At 33.2% G+C, this 25,002-nt stretch overlaps 1 protein-coding gene across 1 annotated transcript in view; it reads left to right on the top strand.

The window, feature by feature from the left end:
• Positions 1-19,863: 19,863 nt before the first annotated feature.
• The window catches only part of LOC126733921 (eyes absent homolog 2), a 92,327-nt gene continuing 87,188 nt past the window's right edge, over positions 19,864-25,002 (top strand). Inside the window, exon 1 of the mRNA XM_050437388.1 lies at positions 19,864-20,182. Within this exon, the coding sequence (XP_050293345.1) occupies positions 20,102-20,182 (81 nt within the window). The 5' untranslated portion in view covers positions 19,864-20,101. The remainder of the gene's footprint in view (positions 20,183-25,002) is intronic.

Here is a 25,002-nt window from a genome sequence, read left to right on the forward strand (position 1 = left end):
TTCTGGACTTCTGGATTAGTGCTGAGCTGGCCCTAGGTTTTTGGATCCCTCTGAGATTCAATTGGTATAGATGGACCCAGGGCATCTTTTCACTATTGTCCAGGTACATAAAGTAAATCAGATCACAATTTGTCACAGACCTGACCATATTCAAAGAAGGCGTTTTGAAGGGGTTATTCTGTGTCTGACGCTTCTAAATATTATTTTTAAGAAGGTCATATTTCTCAGGAATCACGCTCTATAGGAAATAATATAAATGCAATGATTGATGACCTGAAAGAGCTGGCTTCTTCACTACTACAGGCCTGAGTAGACTTTGCTTCACCAATGTTTACATTCAAAAAAACCATAGAAAATTAACCTTTATGTTAATTTTCTATCAATCAAATGGAAGGCATAACTAAGATCTACTCAAAGTGAGCGTAATCGTTTCAATTCGCTTCTCACTTGCGAGCGCCGAAATGTAAATATGTATAGTAAAGCCTTATCTTAGATTGAAGTTACCTAATTATTAAATGAAATTAGAAATTAATAAGTGATAAGTTCCGAAATATACGTTTTCAAAAGTAAAGTTTCAATTAGCCGGATGACTCGTTTAGCGTTAACTCTCTGGCGACGCCCTTGTATATAGTAATCATGGTTAAATATTTCAAGAAATAGGTATAATAAGTATAAGTATCATTGTTATGTAAGGTTTGACTGTTTCGGAGGTAAAAATTGCGTATTTAGGCGCCACTGCCTTTTAGCAAATCGTCTAAGCCGAAATGGCGCCGCACTATTTCCAAACAAACCCAATCATCCGAAAAAAGTTGATGACGCTGGTAAAGTAGATTTAAAACCCATTTTAGTTCTGTTTACCGAGCAATGTGCACTGACAAAAACGATTATCGACCCTTCTCATCAACTAAAAGGGATTTTCGAATACATTTTTGCGGTCTCGATTTTGGACAATGAGGATTAACAATTAAAACAATCATTTTTGTTTTGGGCACTTCACTCCCTCAAGGTACCTACTTTTAGCTTTAAATAAATGCTTAGCTTACTGCGTTATGTTTATTTTTAATAGTTGCAATTTAAGAAAAATACATACGTTACTTTAAATCTTGCTCAAAGCATCTTATAAGATGTAAAATTATCGTGACAAAAAAAAAAGAACAAAATGTCATTCGATCTCATTTTCTAATCCAGTGAAGACGGGACAAAGGGACCCCCGTGTTTTGTTAATTTTTAGTGAAAAGAACCGGAGAAAAAAAAATTAAAAAAAGGGCCTCGTTTCCCAAAATTCGAAAAAGGCTCGTGTTACATTACGACGCAAAATGAACATCGGGACTTATTGAAGCGGAAGAATTTTTTTCCACCAGGTGGCTATTGGATAATGATTACCACAAAACATAAATAATATACGATGATTACTATACAGGGTGATTCAAAATTGAGTGCAAAAATTTTAAGGGCATGTATACCAGCCAAAAATAAGAACTTTTTTTCATATAAACGTATGTCCTAACTTGCTTCGTTTTTTAGATACAGAGTGTAAAAGTTTTTCAATAAAATCGGTTTTTCATCAATTATTCAAAATCCTTTTAGCCGAAAACGTAATAGCAAATAATGCAAGTAAAATAAACTATAAATTCTAATAAAAAAATTCACTTTATACCTGACAGAATATAAAAATATACACAATGATAATGTTTATTTTTATAATAGAAATCAATCAAAGCAAAATATGAATTATAACAAAAAAATAAATGAAATAATTATTTTTAAATGCAACTTTAAAGGTTTGCGTTATGGCCAAATGCCTACATGATGGTTTTAGTTAGTTAGAAAGGGACATCTCGAAATTTTAATCCCTGGAATATGGAGGTCTAAGGATCATAATTGAGTTGTAAGAATTGAGAACTGTTTTCAGATATACCACCAAGGTATGCTTTGAAATTGCCTATTGATGTCATGTCAGACATTGACAAAAGACAACTGATGTTTGTTAGTTGTAGGTTGGGTTATTGGTGGATGACAAGCACTTTTGGAGTATAAATAATTATAATGTCTTATTATCCTATCTCATTATAAAGTGTACCCAATCAAGTGCAGGTCCCAAATTATATTAAAAAAAATTAATATAAATGAACAACAGCTGTCACATAGATACAGTATAATTCCTCTTAACCGGTCACCTCGGGACTGCATACCTGGCCGGTTGCCGTTTTGGCCGGTTATACATGTATATGTTCATAATAAATATAAAATAATAAAGAAATATTCTTTATATAGTTATGTATTTCATATTTAAATACATGAAGGTGCTACATCAACATGTAAGTTTAATATGTAATTATTTTTTGAAAAAGTCTGTGATTTTCTTCTGTTCTTTAACCTTCAGTGAATTTCTAAATGCCCGATATCCCTCCATTTTCTAATCACCAAAACGTCTAATGCTGTTGACTCATGTTGCTGCTCAATGTATTTTAATGCAAGTTCCATTAAATTTTTGGCTTCTTCATGAGAAATCGTTTTTTCCTCTTCAATGTCACTACTCTCATCATATTCCTCTGGTTTTTTGGTTGCTAAATCTATGATTTCTTCATCATTCAAAAATTCATTTTTAAGGTTATCGTCACAACTTATCATCCAATTTTCGACATCTTCTGATTGCAATGCTTCGTTACCCGTTAACTTTTGAAGGTCTTGAAGAGTGGATTTATTTTCTTCTTCTTCAGTCCCTGCAATATTCGAGAGCGCAACCAGATTCTCATAACATCTGGCCAAAGTTTTCTCCAAGATTTAATAAACGTTGAAGAGGGCATTTCTTGAAATGCTGTAGCTAACATATAGATAACCTCCTTGATATTGATCTTTTTGACGACTTCTAAAAGACCTTTGTCTTCACTGTCCGAGTGTTACAGAATTTCAGAAATAAGTTTACGCCTGTATCGTCTTTTTAAGCTTTCGATCACTCCTTGGTCCATTGGTTGCACTAAGCTTGTCACATTGGGAGAAAAATAAACTAATTTTATGTCATCTACGTCGCAGTCATGAGGATGGGTTGGAGCATTATCTAACACTAGAACTGCTTTGATAGGCAAGTTAATACTTTTTAAATGTTTTTTAACTCTTGGAACAAACTCTAAATTAAACCACTCTTTAAACAGGTCTGCATACATCCACGCTGATTTTTGTGACTTATAATAGACCAAAAGGGATGATAAATTCAAGTTTTTGAATGCCCGTGGTTTAGCAGACTTGCCAATAACGAAAAGAGGAATTTTATTCACCGAGTTCCCGCTGCATTCGAACAAACGACCACTGTAATACGTTCTTTGTTCTTTTTAAAGCCAGAGGCAGACACTGTTCATGACTGCCTAGAAAAGTTTTTTCTGGTAACATTTTTATGTTTAGCCCGGTCTTGTCCATACTATAAACTTGTTCTGGAGAGAATTCCTCTGTTTTAACTATTTCACCAAACTTAGTCTTGAATTCTGTCGCACCTGAAGTATCAGCAGTCAGTTTTTCTCCACTTAGATGTGCGAAATGAATTCCGTGTCGCTTTTTCCATCGATTAAGCCAACCATCACTTGCCACAAATGTGCCTCCATTATTAATCTTCTGGTGGATAGCCAGAGCTTTTTCTTTCAAAATTGGGCCGCCAATCGGTGTACCTCTTTGACGTTCCTGAAGAAACCAGATCCACAAAGCTTCATCGACGACCTCGCAAATCGTTTTTTTTCTCGTACAACGGCTGCCCAGATTCTTATCAGATTCCATTTTCGAACAAAACTCCTCAATCTCTTCGCCAGTCATTTACAGTGCTTTTTCCAACATTAAATTCTGCACAGATTTTCGCCACAGATTCACCATTATCAATCCGCTTTAACACTTTTAAACGTGTATCCATCGAAACCACAATTCTTTTGCGCTTTGCACTCATTGTTAAGGAAATAGATATGTTTTGTACGTACCCACAGCAAAAACAAACCAAACTGATCAAAACGACAAAATAATCCTATCCAACATCGTTTATAGTTCAGTTCACAGGGATCTCCAGAAATCCCAGCCGAATCGCCTTGCCGGTGAATTTCTTGGAGAATATTGCGTTGCGTTCGGCTGTTGTATGTTAATGCGAAGCCGGTTAAGAGGAATTATGCTGTATGCTCAATATAAGATTGAATCTATAATTATACCTTGAAAAATTACAAAAAAGAATAATAAAAAAAAGCTTTAATCTGAGTTAAAAACTTTAAATTAGAACAATATCATAAGATTTGGCTTGTTCCACCTAAAGGGAACATAAAAAAAAGACAGTCGGGTCGTTAAATACAACAGTTAAAATGTCATTAACGTCATATTTGACGTACGTCAAAAATTAGACAATAACAATCCGTCGACCAATGATATACGGTATAAGACAATATCAAAGAAAACTCCTGTGTTGTGTCAATTTAAAAAACAAATTAAGGTGTAAAGTAACTCGATCCGGCACGAATTTTTCCACCAAACAAATAAACAAAATAAAATAATAATAAATTGTTTAGGCGGCGTAATATTAAAAAAAAAACAAAACAAAAAAAAAAGCGAAAAAGGTATTTCCCGAGTGTCGACTCTCGTTTAATTATTACCGCCGTAAAATTTTATAAGGCGAGAAAAAGATATTTTTGTATACGATAGGGGGGAAATAAAATAAACAATTTTTTTTTTAATTCATTCAGGTACGTTCAGTCAAAATACGTTCAAATTTATTGGAACCAAATTTAACTCTGCTACGACGATGAATCTTCAGTATTTTCAGTGCTTTTTTGTGTCGTAAAAATTTCATTAATGACTTTAAATTTAATTTATTGTATTAATAAAATAAATAAATAAAACTCTAAAAATAATAATATAAATAATAAGAAACATCAATGTACCTCATACCAATTGAATCTCAGAGGGATCGAAAAACCTATAGGGCCAGTTCAGCACTAATCCAGAAGTCCAGAAAGGGATTGACAGACAGGCAGCATTTAAGAAACTTTTGATGGTCACTGGAATTCCTCATGTTCTGTCTCCCTTTAGCTTGTATTAAATTGATCTCTTGCGGTGCAAGTCAGTGCATGTCAAACTTTTTATTTCTTTATGGAATATTAATATTTAAAATCTAGAGGGTTTTACAAGTGAATTTAAAGAAATTTATTTTAACAAAAAATTTATAATATAAAATTGTGTACGCGCACCTGCACAAAAAAAAATAAATTTTCTCATAAAACAGTGATTATTTTTAAATTTGCAAAGTGGTGATTAGGGTTTTTTATTATCAACATCAAAAAAAAAAAAACTAAAATCCGTGCAATAAAAAAACCAAATGACGTTTTTATGACAGGAGCGCCTGGACTAATCAGACTTAAGGAAGTTATAGTAAGGTGGTCATCAGACATCAATGTGTCGAAGCCAATGAACGGGCTGACGAATTAGCAAGACAAGGTTCTGTTAGCTCCGAGACGGTGTCTCGACCTTAGCAAAAAACAAATTTTCCAGGAACTTAATAATTGGTTCTATAGAAAAAAAAACAAGTGAAAGAGAATTGGAGAAGAAGAACAAAAGATTGTAAACAAGTTAAAGAGATGATACTTACGCTTTAAAATAAGGCGATTGCTAACAAGGAGTCGACAGAGGGGATCCAAGATTTGGTAGAAACCCTAACTAAGCATAACTAAACAGGCACTACTACACCTTCTTGGTATAAAAGAAAGTTCGCTCTCTCTCTCTGAATTGAGATACAAGGGAGGACAATTTATACCACATATTAGGAATTTGTGAAAAATGGAGTCGCCTGAAAACGAAATTTTTTGGAGCATAATAATACTCGTGCATTGGAGGCGTAGGCGTGCAGGGTGATTCTGGACTTGACAAAAAGGGGCTTTTAGCCCTACTTGCCGAGCTCTACTAGCTCCTCCACCCTTACTCTTACTTTGAAAGGCTAAAGCTAAGAACTTATAAGTGGAAGAAAAATTTTTAAGTAATGCAAAAAGATTGCAGTGGTCTCAAATATTATAGAAATGTTGGTGGAAACATTTGAAAGTTAACGGTTTTCTTCACCAAAAAAATGTCTTCATTTCACATTTTTGCAATGTTTCTAAACGCAACTATCGTAGTATAATAACTAAAAAATTGAAATACATATTTCAATTTTTTTTTGTCTTTCAACGGCCTAGTAAAAGTGACCTGTCTCATTTAAAGCTGAATAATTTCAGCGAAACTATACAGGCCGAAAAGAAAAAAATTAAATTTGACTTATTCGTATGATCCTGCCAAGTATACTTTTTCTATTAAAAAAATCTAGAAATCGATTTTACTTGTGAAAAAAATAAATGATAGAAACCACAAACAACAGACTCACAAATTTCTCACAGCGAGAACCCCGATATAAAAGAACCATTTTAACTCCCACTTTAGCTAAAAACGTTTTTACTGTTTCGCCCTTTGATCAAATATTGACTTTGTTTGTCAGAAATGAGGGAGGACGGGGGACGAGGAGGAGGGTCGAGAGCCCTTAAATCGATAGAGGAGAGGCCGTCAAGACGATGCGCACTGTGAAAACTCTTTTCTCCTAAATGAGATCAGCGAAAAGACGCAATTCCAATTATTATTATTTATTTTATTGTTGTTGAACCGTCGACACTTTTTACTCTTGGATACCGTGATGCAGATAAGAAATGGCTGACGTGCCGTTTTCAGACACGTTTAAGACGGCTATTTTTTACGTGTGCATAATTCCGGGAATTTTTTGTTCATTTTTAATAACAATTTTGCTAGATGAAGATGAAGACTTTTTTTCGAAAATTTCAAAATATAGATCTGTCTAAGTGTAAGGTTTCCTAATTTTAATTTTTTTATAAATGTACCATTTATTCTAAATTAAGAAATATACGTTCTCGTTTGTCAGTGCTTTGTCAGCTAGAATGAAAGAAAATATTAAATAACCATAATAATCGGGATTTGTTTATGTTGGTTACTGGCGACTGAAGAGAAGATGTAAGGCCAGAATAGGTATTAAAAATATAGTTTTGGTGACGGGTCACGCCAAGTTTAGTTCTTTTAATAAGTAAACGTTTTCTCTTATCAATAATATAATATTGTCTTTTATTTTTTTAACTTGAGCCTTATATAAGCAAAAAGTTATTAACATTAAAGCTCACTTCCAGTAAAAAAACCAGTATTTACATGTAGCATATCGCAACTATACGAGACAGCGTTGAAAGTTGTCTCACTCCCTTCTCATCCCATTTAATTCCTGATGCCTCCTTCTCCATCATCCCGGGGAGTCCATCAATCCAATCCGGGAGTGTCAAATTTCGCAATTTCGCCTTCCAAATTGAATTCCCGGGGACTCGTTGTTGTTTGTGTGTAAAGGAGACAGAGGAGGCAATCATTTAGGGTATGGAGGAGGGATAATGACGGCCCCGAGGGACTTACCCACCCCCCACGACAGTTAATGGGAATGCGGTCAATAATAAGGGCGGGTACGGTTTTAGATGGGGTGACAATTGACAATTAAATTACTTTGTTGGTTTTTTTTTATTATACATCGCTTTTTTTAGACAACTAAGTAATAATCGATGTGAACAATTACTACTTATAAGGTCCACACGCTTATCAAAAAAAGCAATGATGGCTAACGCATAATAAATGTTTCAGTCGATGCACAATAAAATAATATTATCACAGATTCCAATCACCGATTGAATTCTCGTCGTCACTTTTCTATGTATGTCGAAACATTATCGCCAAAGGGCCATCGGATCTTTATAGGGACAAAAAAAAAACTCCATTTTAGACAGCCAATATAAATCCTATCAAGATCATACTTTACGCTTTCAGTCGGCCTATTATCCGTCATCTCCATGGATATTCTTCTATTTGTATTTTGTTTGGAAATGGGACCTTATCTTATGCGAACATCCATTCGGGTAATAAATTGTGCGAAAACAGACTTTCTTCAGCTGCTGCTACCGTTTCAGATTTTTATAATAGTAGGTGTTTGGATTATATAAAAGCGGCAGCGACAGCGATTATGTACAGGGTGGCCAACTAAGAATGCGAGGTATTTTATCTTGGAACGTACTTATAGTAGCCGCTAGAAGCGGCAGTAAGACAATCGATTATATGCATTAAATTTATAAGTGACTTGCTATTTAAGTGTTCTTCGTAAAGGGCCCCACAGACTACGTTCTTGTACGACATACTTGCACGACGTACATGTCGGTCGGAAAAGTTTTAATTGCACACACACATCAGTCATTTTCAGTTTTGTTCCAACCGGCTTTATTTAATTATTTATTTATTTACAGTCAAGGCTTTCTAACAGACAGGCACAGCTGTCCAATAATAAGAAAGCACGTTATATCACAAATACAAATTAGTAAAGTTCTATATAATAATAATTACAACTACAGAGAATTAATTCTTAAAATTACATCACAATCTAGAAAGAATTACTTATGTAGTTTAATCAGGAAGCCGTCTTAGGTGTCGTTTAAAGGCATCAAAGCTCAAAAAAATAAGTCAATATTAGGATGGTTTAACTCCAAACTATTATACATACGGGTACATCTAATAATTGGAGAATTTGATAAGTAATTGGAAAAATACCTGGATACTACAAAAGTTTGTCTATTACGAAGGATGTAAGGATTGATGTTAAAATTAAGTTTTTCTAAAACAGATGAAGAATCAATAAAGTTGTTTACGGCCTTGTATATAAATATTAAATCAAAATTTCTTCTTCGGACCTCCAACGATTGCATATTATAAAATTTTAAATTATCATCATAACTAAAGAAATGCCGTCGTCTGTTAAACCTATAATTTAAAGTGTTAACAAATTTGCGCTGCACACTCTCTAGTCGGTCAATATAATTGGCGTACATTGGATTCCAAACTGTTGTTGCGTATTCCAGTACAGATCTTACTATACTATTGAATAAAATTGTTAAGGAATTTATGTTGCTAAATCCTTTTGTTGCTCGAAAAACAAATCCAAGATTTTTAAGAGCCTTTTGTACAATATTTTCAAAATGCTTTTCAAACAAAAGCCTAGGATCCAATGTCACCCCAAGATCCTTAATATAATCCAAATATTTAACATTATTTAACATTATTTAGGTAAAGATCACATTTAACTTGCAGAGGAACAGGCCTTTTAGAAAACAAAATACAATTACATTTATCCAAATTGACAAAAAGTCTATTCAAAGTACAGTAATTCATAAAATTAGATAAATCGTACTGTAAAGTAAAGTAATCAGCAGCCGAATTAATAGTTTTTGAGATTTTAAGATCATCTGCATATAAAGCATAGCTACTATGTGAAAAACATTGCTCTATATCATATAGGAAAATGATAAACAGCAGAGGACCCAAGTGTGACCCCTGAGGCACACCTGAAGTCACAGCTGTATTCTTCGATTTTTGGCCATTTACAACAACATACTGAGATCTTTCACTTAAGTAACTTTTAAAAATTTCAAACAAAGCCCCATGTACCCCGAAATTCTCAAGCTTTATTAAAAGAGTTGGGTGGTGGACCTTATCGAAAGCTTTAGAGAAATCGGTGTACACTGTACAAGTCTCAGAACCTCGCTCCATATTCTCAGATATGAGTTGAACGTAAGGCACAAGGTTAGTCAGTGCCGATCTTTTTTTAAAAAAGCCGTGTTGGTTTAAGTCAATCGATCCCCTAACAATAAAAAATAATTGATCCAAAATAAGAGACTCAAACAGTTTCCCAAAATGGCTCAAGAGAGAAATCGGTCTATAGTTATTGATAGCGCTTTTATCTCCTGATTTAAAAATAGGCACAATTTGGGCCACTTTCCAAAGCTTAGGGTATTTACCAGTTGAAATACATTGATTATACAATAAATATAGAGGCTCACAAAGATTAGGACCAGATTTCAGAAATATTGAGGGAAATCCGTCTGGCCCAGGACCCTTTTTGGGATTCATAGAGCATAATGCTTCTCTAATATCGTCTTCTTGAACATGATCAACAGTAAAACATTCTTTTGATTGGACAACATCAATTAATGATGGAGTATTAGATGGTTCAAAAACACTGCTAAAAAACTTTGTGAAAAGTCCACAAATGTCAGAGTTATTCGTAGCATATTGATCATTAAAGGTCATTTTTAACGGCAAATTTTTTGTATTCCTTTAATTATTAATAAACGACCAAAAGTACTTTGTGTCATGCTTAATATTTTCCTCTGTTTTAGTAATGTAAACTTTATAGTCTTTACTAATATTTAGTTTTATAGTTTTACGTAAATTTGAGAAAATATCGTAGTCAGACTGTAGCTTGTATTTTTTCCAGTCTCTGTGCACCTGCACTTTATTCTTTATTAAATTAATAGCGTGCTTAGAAAACCATAAAGGATATTGGCGCTTTTTAATTTTTATTTTTGATATTTCAGAATTCACAATATTACTTAGTTCTGCGTAAAAACATTCGATGTTGTTATCTACATCACGAAATAAAAATAAATCCTTCCACTGAAGACAACGAATTTTCTCATTAATAACTGCATAATTTGCCATAATGAAATTTACCTTTTGATAAGAATTACACACGACTTTTTTTTCATAATTTAACTTAATATTTACCTCCAACGACATATGATGACTGTCCTCAGGCACTAATGGGTAATTACATTTAAGTACCTCGGTTATTAAAGAATTAGTACCTACAACTAAATCTAAAATTCTATTCCTTGAATTCAAAATATAATTAAATTGTTTTAAACCATTAAGGAAGTAAAAATCAGTAAAGCATTTGCTACATGGGTCAGTGGCGTTATCAGAATTTAGTTTGTTATTACGCGACCAGGATAAATTAGGCAAGTTAAAATCACCTAGCAATAAAACTTTCTCATTAATTTTGTTACTTAGTACAGACTCTATTTTTGACATGAAATGTTTATAGTTATTCGAAGATGCGTGAGGGGGAACATAGACAGTACAAATTAACAATTTATTACCTCCATTTAAGACGACATTGACCCATATATCTTTGAACATACTTGTATGATGAATCGAGTGCAATTGTTAGCAGCAGCTTTGGCCGTTAAAAAAAAACAAGCGAAAAAGTGAAGACCACGATCCAAATGCTGCTAAAACAAAACGCATTATCTCACATTAATCTACTGGAGGAGTTAAGGATCGAACCTGGCGATTGGTATAATTATCTTCGAATGGACGAGGAAACGTACCTTAAATTGTTGAACTTGGTAATACCTTTAATTAAAAAGAATGACACTTATTTGCGTCCATCTATTAGCCCTCACGAACGTTTAACATGTACAGGGTGGCCAAATAAGAATGCGAGGTACTGTATCTGGGAAACTATTCATCGTAGAAGCTTGCGATAAAAAAATTTATTACTAAAATGGCCAAGAGAATGACCTGGAAAATATTTTCAAGTTTCTAAAATGGCCACTAGGGGGCGCAACTGCAATCTCGAATCTAGAAAACTGATGTTTCTGTAAATTTTGCTGAATTAACCTAACAAAAAAATAGCTGATTATTAAAGTAAAGACTAATCCGAACCTTTTTTATTCGAATAGTTTTGCTGTATCTCTAAAAATAAAGTGGTGGAGGGTGTTCAAAACTTGGCTTAAAACATACCCTGTATACTAAAAACGCCTTAGCCGATTTTATCAAACTTGGCCTAGTTGAAAAGAGCTATTATTAAGCTACGAATATTAATTATTATATTTCATGTTTTTTTAGTTTTACATCTCGCCGCTAGAGGGCTTTTTTCGGCTTTCTGACACAAATGACTAATTTTCTCAAAAAACTTAAATGCAATGGTATAAATTTTTTTATACAAAAAAATAGCTTAATGACGCCTAAATATGCTTGCGAAAACCGCATCTTAATATCTTCATCCTAACCTAAAATTTAGGCCAAAGAAAATTTTATATGGAAATCCCTTAATATTTATAAAAACTACAAAATAATTTATTTCGAATTTCTTTTACAATGTAAGTTGTGGCCCTATAAAGGACCGATTTTAAAAAGAAAGGATTTTAATGCCCCCGTAAATGCTCGAAATGCTGACCATCACGCTCTATGCATTGCTGAAGCCTCTCATGGGTAGATAGAACTGCAGCTTCAATTTCGGCTCTTGGTATGGTATGTATTGCATTACGAAGGTTATTTTTTGTGATCGGTCTTGTACGACAGCCCGAAATGACCACACACTTCCGTTTTACGTCGTTTTTGCATGAAGTATGTCGTACAAGAACGTAGTCTGTGGGGCCCTTAAAAGTGTAATTTAATGTCTTATTTATTTAAAAAGTGTACATTTCTGTTATAATCCATTATCTTACTGTCGCTTCTAGCGGTTACTATGACAACCGACATGCCCAACTAATCAACAATCCTTGTATACGGGTTTTAATATTAGGCCAAATTTAAACTGCCAATATTTCGGAAACTATCAATTTTTGGACTAGATAACCTTATACAAAGTTAATCTTATTTTTAATTATCTTTATGAAAAAATAATAAAAATAGTGGGTTTCCGTTTAAAAAAATTGACTTTTAATGATTTTTTCATGTTAATTTTTAATGCTAGTTTTTGATCCCCCTGTATCTTTTTTTCAGCCAAATGTTAAAATAGTCTTTTAAAGTGGTCCTTCCTTTAAAATAAAACCGAAATTAACCAATAAATAAAGGTTACTAAAAGGGAGTAATCGGTAATTATGTTAGGGCTTATAACATAATTTTTCACCATGAAATTAAAAATATGTCAAAAACGGTTACACTTAGGTATAGGACATTATACACAAAATATATCTAGAATTTTACGTAAAAGCCAAAAATGTAAAAATACACAGGGTGTTCTATTAAAAATAACGAAGTTGACACCTACTTCCGGTATAACCGGAAACGTCACAACTGTCAAAATATTTTAGTTGTGTGGCTCCCATCGACTGTGCCATGTTGCCAAATTTTTAAAATTTTTGAAAAATTAGTTTCTGAGATATTGATCGCGTCTATTCGTCGTGAGATACCCTGTATAGTCAAACAAGCTATAATTTGGAAAACTTACACAAACTGTCCTCATATAAATAAATTGTAGACATCTATTTCGGCGTGTCATAGAATATACATAGACAAGAATAATTGAATGAAAATTCTAAAAGCTACATACATTTAAACTACCCTGTATCATGTACAGGGATAACAGATATAAAGAGCGGAATTCTTCATATAATCACCGGTAGGTACACCCTCATTACGAAAATACGCACGTCATTAAAACAGCGGGAGACGCCTTTCAATGCGGAAAACACACACAATAGGCCAAACGGGATAACAACCGGGATGATTAGTAGGGACTAACGACCTAAAAACATTTTTCCAGCATTTAATTTTCAAAGTTACACTTTACCGGGAAGATTGCTTATGCTTTAAGCCTCATAATGCTAACGAATTTTGAGTTTGAATAGTTTGACGATAACGACGAAGAAAACCGACTTATAAAAGTCCCGATTTTAATGCATCATTGGTCCTTGGCCAAAAATGAACATCGAAACCGGCATCAAACTGAACAACGTCGATGTTGGTAGTGACGACGAGAGTGAGCGAGTAGGCACAGGTAGAGTAGAAAGAGGGTCGTCGAATCTGAATCCGAATAATGGGAGTAATTCGATACGATGTGCAATGAACATCAGGGGGGAAGCAGATGCACGAATTCACTATTATTTTCCACGCTCCACTTCAATATTTGTCGAGATTATAGAACAATCGATAAATTACAAATTTTCTCTCTAATTTCATTTGTTTAACCAGGAATTAAAAAAAAAAACAAAATTCAGCCATTTTGGTTCGGCTGAGAGCGCACCGGAGAACCGTTTCCCACGATTTTCTGCAAAAACCGCAAAACCGACGACTCGTAGAATAAAAACAAAAAAAATATAGAAATTGCGACACTTTGAACACGTGAACAGGAATCAACCCAAGGTTCAATTTTAACCACATTTCTATTATTATTATTATTATATCGTTTCAGTGAAATAAAAACAAAGTATAGGTACAGGGTGTCCCAAATTCGAGGGTGACCATTGGAATTTCGGAAACCGTAAGAGTTACAGGGTCGATTAAATAAAAATAAAGTTGCGCAATTTGGAGCTTAATAAAATGACGTTTAAAAAATTTTAAAATCCCGGAGTTATCCAAAAAACCGAAATTTGTCAAAATCGTTTTTACATTCTATCTGTGGCAATGAAAAACTGTTTTTAATTTTTTTATATCTCTTTAAATAAAATCGGTAGGAGGTAAAAACGATTTTGACGAAGTCCGGTTTTTTTTTGGTTAACTCCAAAATTTTACAATTTTTTAAACGTCATTTTATTAAGCTCCAAATTGAGTAACTTTGCCTCCATTTAACCGACCCTGTAACTCTTTCGGTTTCGGAGATTTTTTTTCCGAGAAGTGTTTTAAATATAGGAGGAATTTTTTTTTTATATCAACCCAATATTTTAGAAACAACGCACTTTTGACCATCGGTGTCCTCTCTCAAACTATTTATTCCCTATGCTTCCTGTATAAACTCAAAAAAGCATTTTTGACCAGTTGAACTAGGACACCCAGTATATAAGATCGTTATTAAATTATCATGTTCCCTCATGTTTGACACTAATCACCCGCAACTTCATTATCACTCACTAATGATTGACGATATCGCCCTCCTGTTCCCTGGTGATTTATCCCGAACGAAGTGTCGACGGTCCCTTGAGTGGCTTTTGTTTTTTAAACGAAGAAACCCCAACTGTAAAAAACAATCGGACGAACCCGTCGAGATGGATCCTATATTTTAGTTAAATGATACACGTCGAGGAAACCTTATTTGAGTCGGGGGGGTGCAATCAGGCGTGGCGCCCCAGAAGACCTACACACACGCACACTCTTTGTTTTTCGTCTTTTTTTTCTCTGGCTTCTTTAAAAGTGCTAATGAGTAGAACAAAACGCTATACATATAAATAGATCCATTTACCATAAAAATCATATTAATATATTATGTATCTAGAACCTTTTTCCAATGACAAGCGTACGCATCAGTAATTTCGTTTATTTAAATGATAATTTATAAGGAGGTATCGGGCGAGATGGTTTGACGACGATAACCCCCAGGTTTAGGTGTCAGTTAAATTTTTATAAGATGGTTTAATATGGCCACACACGCGACTCTACACTCGCTTTTATTAATTGTCTGATTTTCAATTCTGATAGAGTCACTTTTATATAAACTTACGACTGTTTCTGATCGTCTTTTTTTTTTACTTTCGTCGTTTGTTTTTTAAATTTTATTTGACGTAGTCTATTAATTATATTAAAAAAATATATTGAATTTTATTATACTTAGATCATAGATGTTATATTATTTGTAACTATTGAGGGTGATGTGATAAAGAATCATTCAAGTTTAGTGTATCTTATTCTTAACCTAAAACTTAGGCCAAAGAATAAAAAATTTTCTTTTATATTAATTTGTGGCTCTGAAATGGACCGATTTAAAAGAAAGAGGTTTTTAACGCCTCCGTACAAACATTCTTGAAACCGCTCATATGGGTCGACCAAACTGCAGCTTCAATTCTAGCTCTGGGTCTATTCCTAATTATTGCATTGCGAATCCGGTTTTACATATCTTCTCTCATCGTAGGTTGAAATAAATATCAAGACAAGTTAAATCTGGTGACCGTGGAGACCAAGGAAAGAGACTTCCTCTTCCAATCCACCGCTGTTGAAAAACCGCATTATTGTGCTTTTGCACAGCAATAGCAAAATGTGCAGGGCAACCATCAAACTGCAAAAACACGTTTTGTCGCAATTCCAATTGCAGATCTTCTGGCAACAACGAGAATTGATTGGTCAAAAAGTTGAGACAGACGTTGTCATTTAGTGTACGTGCACACGGGACGCGGTTAAGCGATAAGCGATGCTATGCGATTAATACAAACCTCTAAAATCAAAAGCAAGCGTTCAAACAGTGCGCTTGTTGCTGCTTTAAGATGCGATGCGATGCAACGCGATCTCGCGCGTCTGTTTGATTTTCAAGCAAGATTGATTTTAATCGCTTGGGTCCTCGCGCTGCTAGTTATTGTCTAGTTATATTTGTGCGTATTTTGTGTGGTATGAATGCAGAAAAATTAATAAATGTAGTCCGAGTGCGTATTCCACTATGGGATTACAAAACAAAGGCTATCGAGATCGCGACAAAGTTGAGAAATTATGGCAGGAGGTAGCTGCAGAACTAAATGTTTCAATTAAGTTAAACATGGTGTTTACATTACTATAATAGTTTATTTTATATTTAAAAAAAAAACTTTTTTTTATTTACGAGAAATATAATAACAATTATATGTATAGTTTATATAAGCACGTTTATATGATTGTTGCATTAAGTATATTACTGAAACTACTTTTCGAGAAAATTTAAAAATTGCCCATATAAATCCATGCTTTAAAAAAGGTGATTCTGATAATTTTAACAAGTACAAACAGAGCTCGTTCTTTGATCAGTTGGAACCAGTAGAAATTTTCCTTAATTTTAATCAGTAGAAATTTGTTTAAATTCAATTCAAGCCAAAATATCCATTGAAGATTGTTGAGCAGTTGCTCCGACAACGCTACTCACCGCGTTATATGTCTTACAAGCTTCTAGTCTACGGTTCTTGGGGTATCATGCTTCACAGAACCAGGATGTGATAAGAGCTCCGCTCGAATTTAAGTATGCTTTAATATTGAATATGACTGCAGCACTTATAATAATACCGAGTTTTATTGAAATCAGACCCATAGGAATAAAGTTTTAATTGTCACGTGACTTTAAAAGCCAATACTTCAAAAATTTGCTAAAAATCAATAATTTTTTCCTAAATGAACCTCGAATACCATACTTCAATTAAATCAGACCCATAGAAAAAAAGTTTTGATTGTCACGTAACTCCAAAACTCAATATTTCAAACATTAATAATTTTTCAAAAAATTAATAATTATACCCTAATACCTAAACTAAACCCAAATACCTAATTTCATTCAAATCGGGCAAATACTAAAAAAGTTAAAAAAAAAAAATTACCACATAAAATAATAATACCCATTAAATCCCCATTAGGACCCACTGTATTGTAATTTTTGTCTAGCAAAATGCCTTGTATAGACCACTGTGTCACATGAATATTATTATAATAATACACGAAAAATGCTAAAACGTCAAAACATTGCCGAATTATCACGGCTAAAAGAAGACGATTTGGTAAAAGATATGCTTATATTTAGATTCTCCAGAGTCTCTTGAATAATTCCGTACCAATTTCAGGAAGTTCTGAGCTATTTTAAGCATTTTATCAATGAAATTAGGAAGCAAGTCCGAGGCGATTCATTCACGTTGACGCCATGTTGTCAAAACCGCCGTAAAAGTCGTCATTAAAATCGCGCGTAGACGTCAAAATCAACCATTTTCAGACGATGATTTCGGGTATAAAAAAAGTTTTTTACCTTATGATTTGTACATGGAAAAATAGTTTAAAGCCTTAGGAATAGTTTAACATCAATTCTGTACCGATTCCAATAGGTTTTAGTAGTTAAATTTCGATTATAAAAAGGGTCTTTTTTCGGCGAAAATCGCCGTTTCCGTTGCCATGGAGACGCGGCCATGGGCGACTTTGAGAATTCATTTTCGTGTTTTGGTTTATCTATCACATACAGGGTGCGCACAATTAATTTTCAAAATCAAAAAATGGCCGAACACCCTGTATATTAATATTTATAATTCAATCAAATTCTATGGGAAAAAAATTAAATTTGAAAAGTATATAAATAGTATATATATATTATAAAAGTATAATACAAAGAACCTATATTTAATTCTTTATTAAATATCGTGTACTATTACAATCGCGATTGCTACGATAATTTTCATAATAAATGTTTCTGTTACCTCGATTGTTGATAGTTCCAACAAAAATTAATTAACAATAATTGTCATCTGTTAAAATGTGATTCAATCTATAATGACAAATGTTTATATAAAATAGGTATTGAAATTGCAACGTTCAATTCCGAAATCTCGATCACCTGCATGTTATTATTAACCCTTTTTAAACAGTTTTTTTTCCCACATAAAAGGGTTCCGACAATAAATAAATAATTATAAAGTAAACCCTTTTTATACTAATTTAAAGGCAAAATCACAAATTTCTTGAAACCCTTTAACATAAAGAAAAGGGGTCACATATTATAATTTTTATACGTATACATAGGTATGGGATACCTGAAAACGAAATATTGTATTATGGGAAAAAATGTACAAAAACCGCCATAAGGGTTCAAAGGGTCAACTACAAGGGTTAAATTAATTTTTCTTTAAGTTTAGTTATTTATAAGGAAACGTGGGTTTATCGAGCGGTTAAGCTTGGGAAAAAAAAATTCAAAATTCTTGGATTGAGTCTAAAATCAAACGGATATCAGTACATGAAGAAATTCTCGTGTTTAAGGTATGGAAATAATATTGAATTTCAGCCATTCACCGGGACCGCTGGATTGTGGCGGCGCAACCTATTTCTGTACTTGTTTTGTATTTATTCTTAAATAAAAAAATGTGTAATTTAAACTTTCATAGTTTTAGGTTTCCCTCGTCTATTTTTACATGTTACTATAAGATTATTGTTGAAATAACAATCCACACAACTTGTGAATGCAGCCTTAAAAATTTGTTACTTGTTTTGACAGGCTATTCCGCTTTAATAAAATATGAAGCATTTTTTTTTCATAAAATATGATAAGATACTCTATAAGGAAGAAAACGTTCAAAGTTAAATAAATGTAGATAACGTCCCGATATTAGGGAAAAAGGCAACGCCGCTTGATTCCATAGACACAAGTAATCTTTACCAGTGGCGTCGTCAAAAAATATTTACATGATAAATATTTATTAATAATAGATTATACTTTAAATTATAAACAATATTATTGTTTATGAACTCGACTTTTTGCGTTTTTTAACGTAGTTCATTAGAGTAAAGGTACTTATCTAATAAAAAAACACAGAATTTCACAAATGGCGAATGTAAACAGAAAGCCGTTTGTCAAGATGACATTTCGCAACATGGCATTAGGTTTTGCTTGCGGTGTTGCCATTTCAACTTTTTTAGAAGCTGTTTTAGGAATAAGAATGTTAATAATTTTTTATGCTTTGAAGATGTTATTTTTGCCCTTAGAATAACATATAAATCTATTTCTACTTTTTATTTTTAATCCAAAATTTAACATCAATATGATAAATTAACATTATTATATGTGTTGATATATAGCTGAAAATTTTCTTTGTGAAAATGCATGTAAACTTGACAAAAGAGAATCGATGAATATGTTTGTAAACAAAACACCCCCTTGCCTCCATTTAACTTAAACAAAATCGTTGTTTACTAGTTCTAGCCTTAATGTTCTAAGAAAAAAAAATCATGTTTTTAAGAAAATCTATAAAACTAGCCTAAGCATATATTTAAAATTAAGGTGCACAGTTTTTTTTTTCTTAATAAAACCCAAAACAGCATATCCTCCCACGTCGCCTCCGAATACAACAAACAATCCGTTGCAACTAAAACAGGAAACACCGAACCGACAATCGCACTCTCCTTTCTCTTCAACGTCAACTTCAACTGCTTTGACCCAACCCAACGACCCAACCCACCGTGCACGCCATTGGTCCGTCTCGAATTTACTCAATTAACACCAGGTGGCGCGCCCGTCTACCTCTCCCCCACTCCGATTCCGACGGCCCCCACGATTCCAGTATCTCCTTTACCTCGGTCTTCAAATAACTCTGTTAGTTCTCCTGTTACAGTTCAAACTTCGGTGTTGAATGACACAATAATTTTAATATTAATTTTTATAAATTAAAAAAAAGGGAGAAGGTTTATTATTTACCTGTCGCACGATATTCAAGTGTTTTTTTTTGCGTCTGTGTTTACGTTTAGGTATAAATCGCGCGATGTTACCGCAAAAATGGACCTAGTGTGCCGGAAATTTTTTTTATAGTGTTCGGATCCTAAGAAAATGGTGACATTAATGCCCTGCAATTATTTAAACGGTCCGGGGTCGAGGTGCACCATGATCGACAAGATGTGCGAACCTAAAGTAAGTTATCGATGTTAGACTGTGCTTTTTGTAGTGCCTTAGGAAGTCCATAAAGATATTCTATCTATAGTAGTTTGTTTCCATGTTTTATTTTATTGTAGCTAGACTGTGACACTCATACCGTATATGATTTTGTTGTTGAGCACAGTCTAAACTTTTCAAGAAATATTTAACTTAAGTTTCATATACAGTATATAGTTACTTTTTGTTTAAATAATTTATTAATCAGAATATTACTTCACTTTCAAAAATAATAATTAAAATTCTTTAATCAGTGGTTTACACACTGGTAACAAGGGTAATATTTGAATATCTTATTAACAGAACCTATAAATAGGTATAAACAAGCATTAAATAAATTAACAATAATAAATAGAATAACAAATCCAAAGAAAACACCCAGAAAATATTAAAATGTATAACAAATTATAGTACATTATCTTCTTCAATAATTATAACATTTCTGCATATTAAGGTGATTAGATATTTACAAAACGGCTTTTAGGGGTTCTCGAAAAATGCTCTAGAAAAATATAGAAAAACAAAAGGTTAAAATAATATACCAATAAAATTGGCAAAATTTTGTAAAACTTTGATTCTGTTTCTATCTATAGACATTAAAAGTCCATTATCTTTAAGACTTTTATTCAAATAGTTTTTGATTTTCATATTACGTTTAGAGAAAATATTCCAGTGAATATTATGCTTTTTGTTTCATCAGGATATTCCCAGTAGTTTTTGAGATATTGGACTTTCAACTTAATAAATTGAAAATTAATCCTGGACTTTGAAATTAACACTTAGACATTATTTTATAAAACATTTCATATCTCTGCAAATTTAGTTTAGATCTTTTTAAACCTAAAGTAACATTTGTAAGGAATATTCTAAGAAATATTCTGCTCTTTGTTTTATGAGAATATTCTAAGTAATTTTTGAAATATTGGTCTTTGAAGGGAGTGAATACCTATACTTGATACGTTGATTTCTAAAAAAATCAATATATCTGAAACTTTTGCTCAGATCACTTTAAACCTGAAAGGAAAGCGTGTTGAATTCGACGGATCCATTGTCGTGTTTCCACCGGAAATTAATAAACCTCTTTGACATCTCTTTTCCCATGGTAAAAATTAGACCAAAAAAGAACAAGAAGTCATGGTTAACTAGGGGACTTAAAACTTCATGTAGAAATTTGAGATCCCTTTACACATTAAGAAAGTTCACGAATTGCCCGGCTTTTCATCAATATTTTAACTCTTATAGGTCTTTGTATCGGCGACTAATAAAAATCGCCAAAAGATTCTTCTACTCAAATTACCTAAATAAGGCCACAAACAAGTCTAAAGAATGCTGGAAGATTGTTAATGATATCCGTCAATCATACAGCAATTATTCCATGGCAGTCCCTGAATGTTCTGCTAGTCATATAAATGACTTTTTTATTGGAATTGCTGATAAAATCCATAAAGATTTGGGTTTCCCAACAATAGATCCACTTACTTATTTATCAAGCACCAGTATTCAAGGATCATTTTTCTTTATACCTACAGACTTGGTTGAGCTTGACGAGGTATTAACTTCTATAAAAAACAAAAACTCAGCCGAGGAGGATGGCCTATCTGCCAAAATACTCCTGAACATGCCGGACATCTCTCTGAGTGTCCTTGTTGAAGCTATAAATGCATCATGGGTTATGGGCACCTTTCCCGCTTGCCTAAAATCTGCTAAGGTTATCGCAATTCATAAGACGGGCAGCCTCGCTGAACCATCAAACTTTAGACCAATATCCCTTCTGTCCACACTTTCAAAGGTTATTGAAAAATTGGTTAAAAAACCTGCATTTTTAACAATGATGATCCAGAACTAGCATTGGAAATTTTATACAGTACTATTACACAAGCATTAAATCATTCAAAAACCCAAAAATTATGTCAAAATAAGTATAAAAAAATAAAACCATGGATCACAATTGGTATAATTAATAGTATCAAAAAGAGGGACAAAATGAAAAAAACACTACTAATTCATAACAATTTAGAAAACAAAACTGCCTTTAATAGTTACCGTAATACCTTGTGCACGTTAATCAAGAAATGTAAACAGGATTATTACAAAGCCAAAATCGAGTCTAGTGGTACTGACCTAAAAAAAATATATAAGATAATAAATGAAGTAACAGATTCAAACAGTAACCAAGATTTTCAGTTTAACGTAACTAACAATAATTCTAGTTTTAATAATAAGTTGGATATGGCAAATTTTTGCAACAAATATTTTGTTATGTCGGTTACAATATGTATAATAAAATTAAAAATCCTCCAGATTCCCTGCAAATAAAACCGTCCACACAGGCTTCAATGTTTCTAAGACCTACTAATAAGAATGAAATTATCAAACAAATTGCTTCTTTAAAAAATTCCTCTGCACCCGGAATTGATGGTATTACAACCGATATTATAAAACATATTCATATCTATATTTCTTTCCCTCTCGCACACATTATAAATTTAATTTTTCAAACTGCAAAGGTCCCAAAAAAATTTAAACAAGCCATAGTAAAACCTATTCACAAGGCAGGTGATAAATCAAATATAAATAATTATAGACCCATAAGTATAATGAACATTTTTTCTAAAGTCTTTGAGAAATGCCTTAAAGACCGCCTGGTAGAATTTTTTAATCAAAACAATATAATTTCTAAGAACCAATTTGGTTTCCAGAGTGGCCTCAGCACAACCGATGCAGTTTGTGTGCTTTGTGAGTAAATAACAGACCATTTGGACGGTGGCAGAAAGTGTCTTACGGTCTTCCTAGACCTAGCCAAGGCATTTGACACGGTCCCTCATAACAAATTGCTCCAAGTCCTAGAATCCTATGGGATAAGGGGAACCGTGTTAGACGTTTTTGATGATTATTTGATGGATCGAGAGCAATCCGTCAAAGTTGAAAATACTATAAGTGAACCCCTTCAAATTAAAATGGGCATCCCTCAGGGGACTGTTCTGGGTCCAATTTTATTTGTAGCATATGGAAATTCCTTAACCAATATGTCAATACAAAACGGTAGTACTATCTCTTATGCTGACGACACAGCAGTAACTTTCTATGGGGAAACATGGGATTTGGTGAAGGAACATGCTATAAACGGTATAAAGAAAATAAAACACTGGCTAGACTCATTTAAATTATCATTAAATATCACTAAAACTATTTATATAGCATTTTCCCTCACAGCTGCAAACCGTCCATCATTTAATAGTATTTACATAGATAGTCTTATGGATAAACTTCATGAAGTTCACTCTACAAAATATCTTGGAATTTATATTGACAAACACTTAAAGTGGGACCACCACATCCTTAGACTATCAAAAAATATTCGAAAACTAATATACAAGTTTTATGTGCTCAGGGAAATATTAAATAAACAACTTTTGATTTCGATTTATAAAGCAATTGTGGAATCACTACTAAGATATGGTCTAATTCTTTGGGGTGGGATATACCAAAACACATTGACTTCTTTAAATGTAACCCAAAACTACATTTTAAAAGTTATTTTCAAAAAAAACAAAAGATTTTCTACTGCATTACTTTATTCCAGAAATATTTTTGATGTACGCACATTATACTGTTGGTCGCTCTGTATATATATTCACAAGTCAAATAAATTTAAGAACTTTGTTAATCATCAGTATCAGACTAGATTAAATGTAAATAGACACTTATCAATTCCAACTGTTGCCACTACTATGAAATTAAAATCAATTTTTTACCACGCACCCAAACTGTACAACTTATTACCACCATATATTAGACATACAAAAGCTGTCAAAAAATTTTGTAAAATATCTGGGGATTACATTTATGATCATTTACATGTATTTAAAAAACTACTTACTGTTAATTAATTTTCATATTTCATAGCTTTAGGCATTCATACATGATCGTGAAGGATTTTTGTTTTCTAATGTTTAATTATTTATTGGGTGTTAAATGGAAACTTTGCAATAATTAGTGGATGGGACATATTTTGTTTAAATATTTATTTTTATAAAATTGTTTTTGATTTTTTTGCACATACAGGTATTTGGTTACCTAGGTGCACCTTAAAATGTACTGAGATAGATTATAATTATTGGATTTTATTACACATACTTTGTAAAAGCTTATATGTAATATATCCGATTGATTGATTGATTGATTGATTAATGACCTCGTCCGACTTAATATCCAGGGAAAATTCACGCTCTTTGCTGACGACACCGCCGTTCTCTGGCATGGGTATGATACCGACTCTTTGAGAATAGCCATGTTGGCTGATCTTCAACTTATATATGAGCGGTTCACGGCAAATTTACTATCATTAAATCCAAAGAAGACCAAACTAATTTGTTTTACAAGTAACCGTAGTCTTGATAATATTCTTATTGCTAACTGCCCTGTCCCGCCTTATTCTAACAATAAGTTTTTGGGTCTGGTGATTGACAAGGAACTTAAGTTTGAGGATCATATACGGCAATAGGGTTTCTGCGGGTTGTTTTGCTGTTAGGGTGGTCTGTCGGGAGCTTGGCATGGGGATTGGGAGAGCCGTGTACTTTTCCTTGATTGAGTCTCATCTTAGGTATGGTGTCTGCTTTTCGGGTAGTGCAAGCAACTATCTTCTACAGATGTTGTTTGTTCTACAGAAACGTGCCCTAGGGAATCATGCCGACCATATTTTATCAGGGAGGGCATTCTTACAATCTACTGCCTATACATACAGGAGGTGGCATGCCTTATTTTCTCCCATCAATACAGGTTTGTCCTACAGAATCCAC

The sequence above is a fragment of the Anthonomus grandis genome, chromosome 3 (genome assembly GCF_022605725.1).
Source record: "Anthonomus grandis grandis chromosome 3, icAntGran1.3, whole genome shotgun sequence".
Taxonomy (NCBI): domain Eukaryota; kingdom Metazoa; phylum Arthropoda; class Insecta; order Coleoptera; family Curculionidae; genus Anthonomus; species Anthonomus grandis.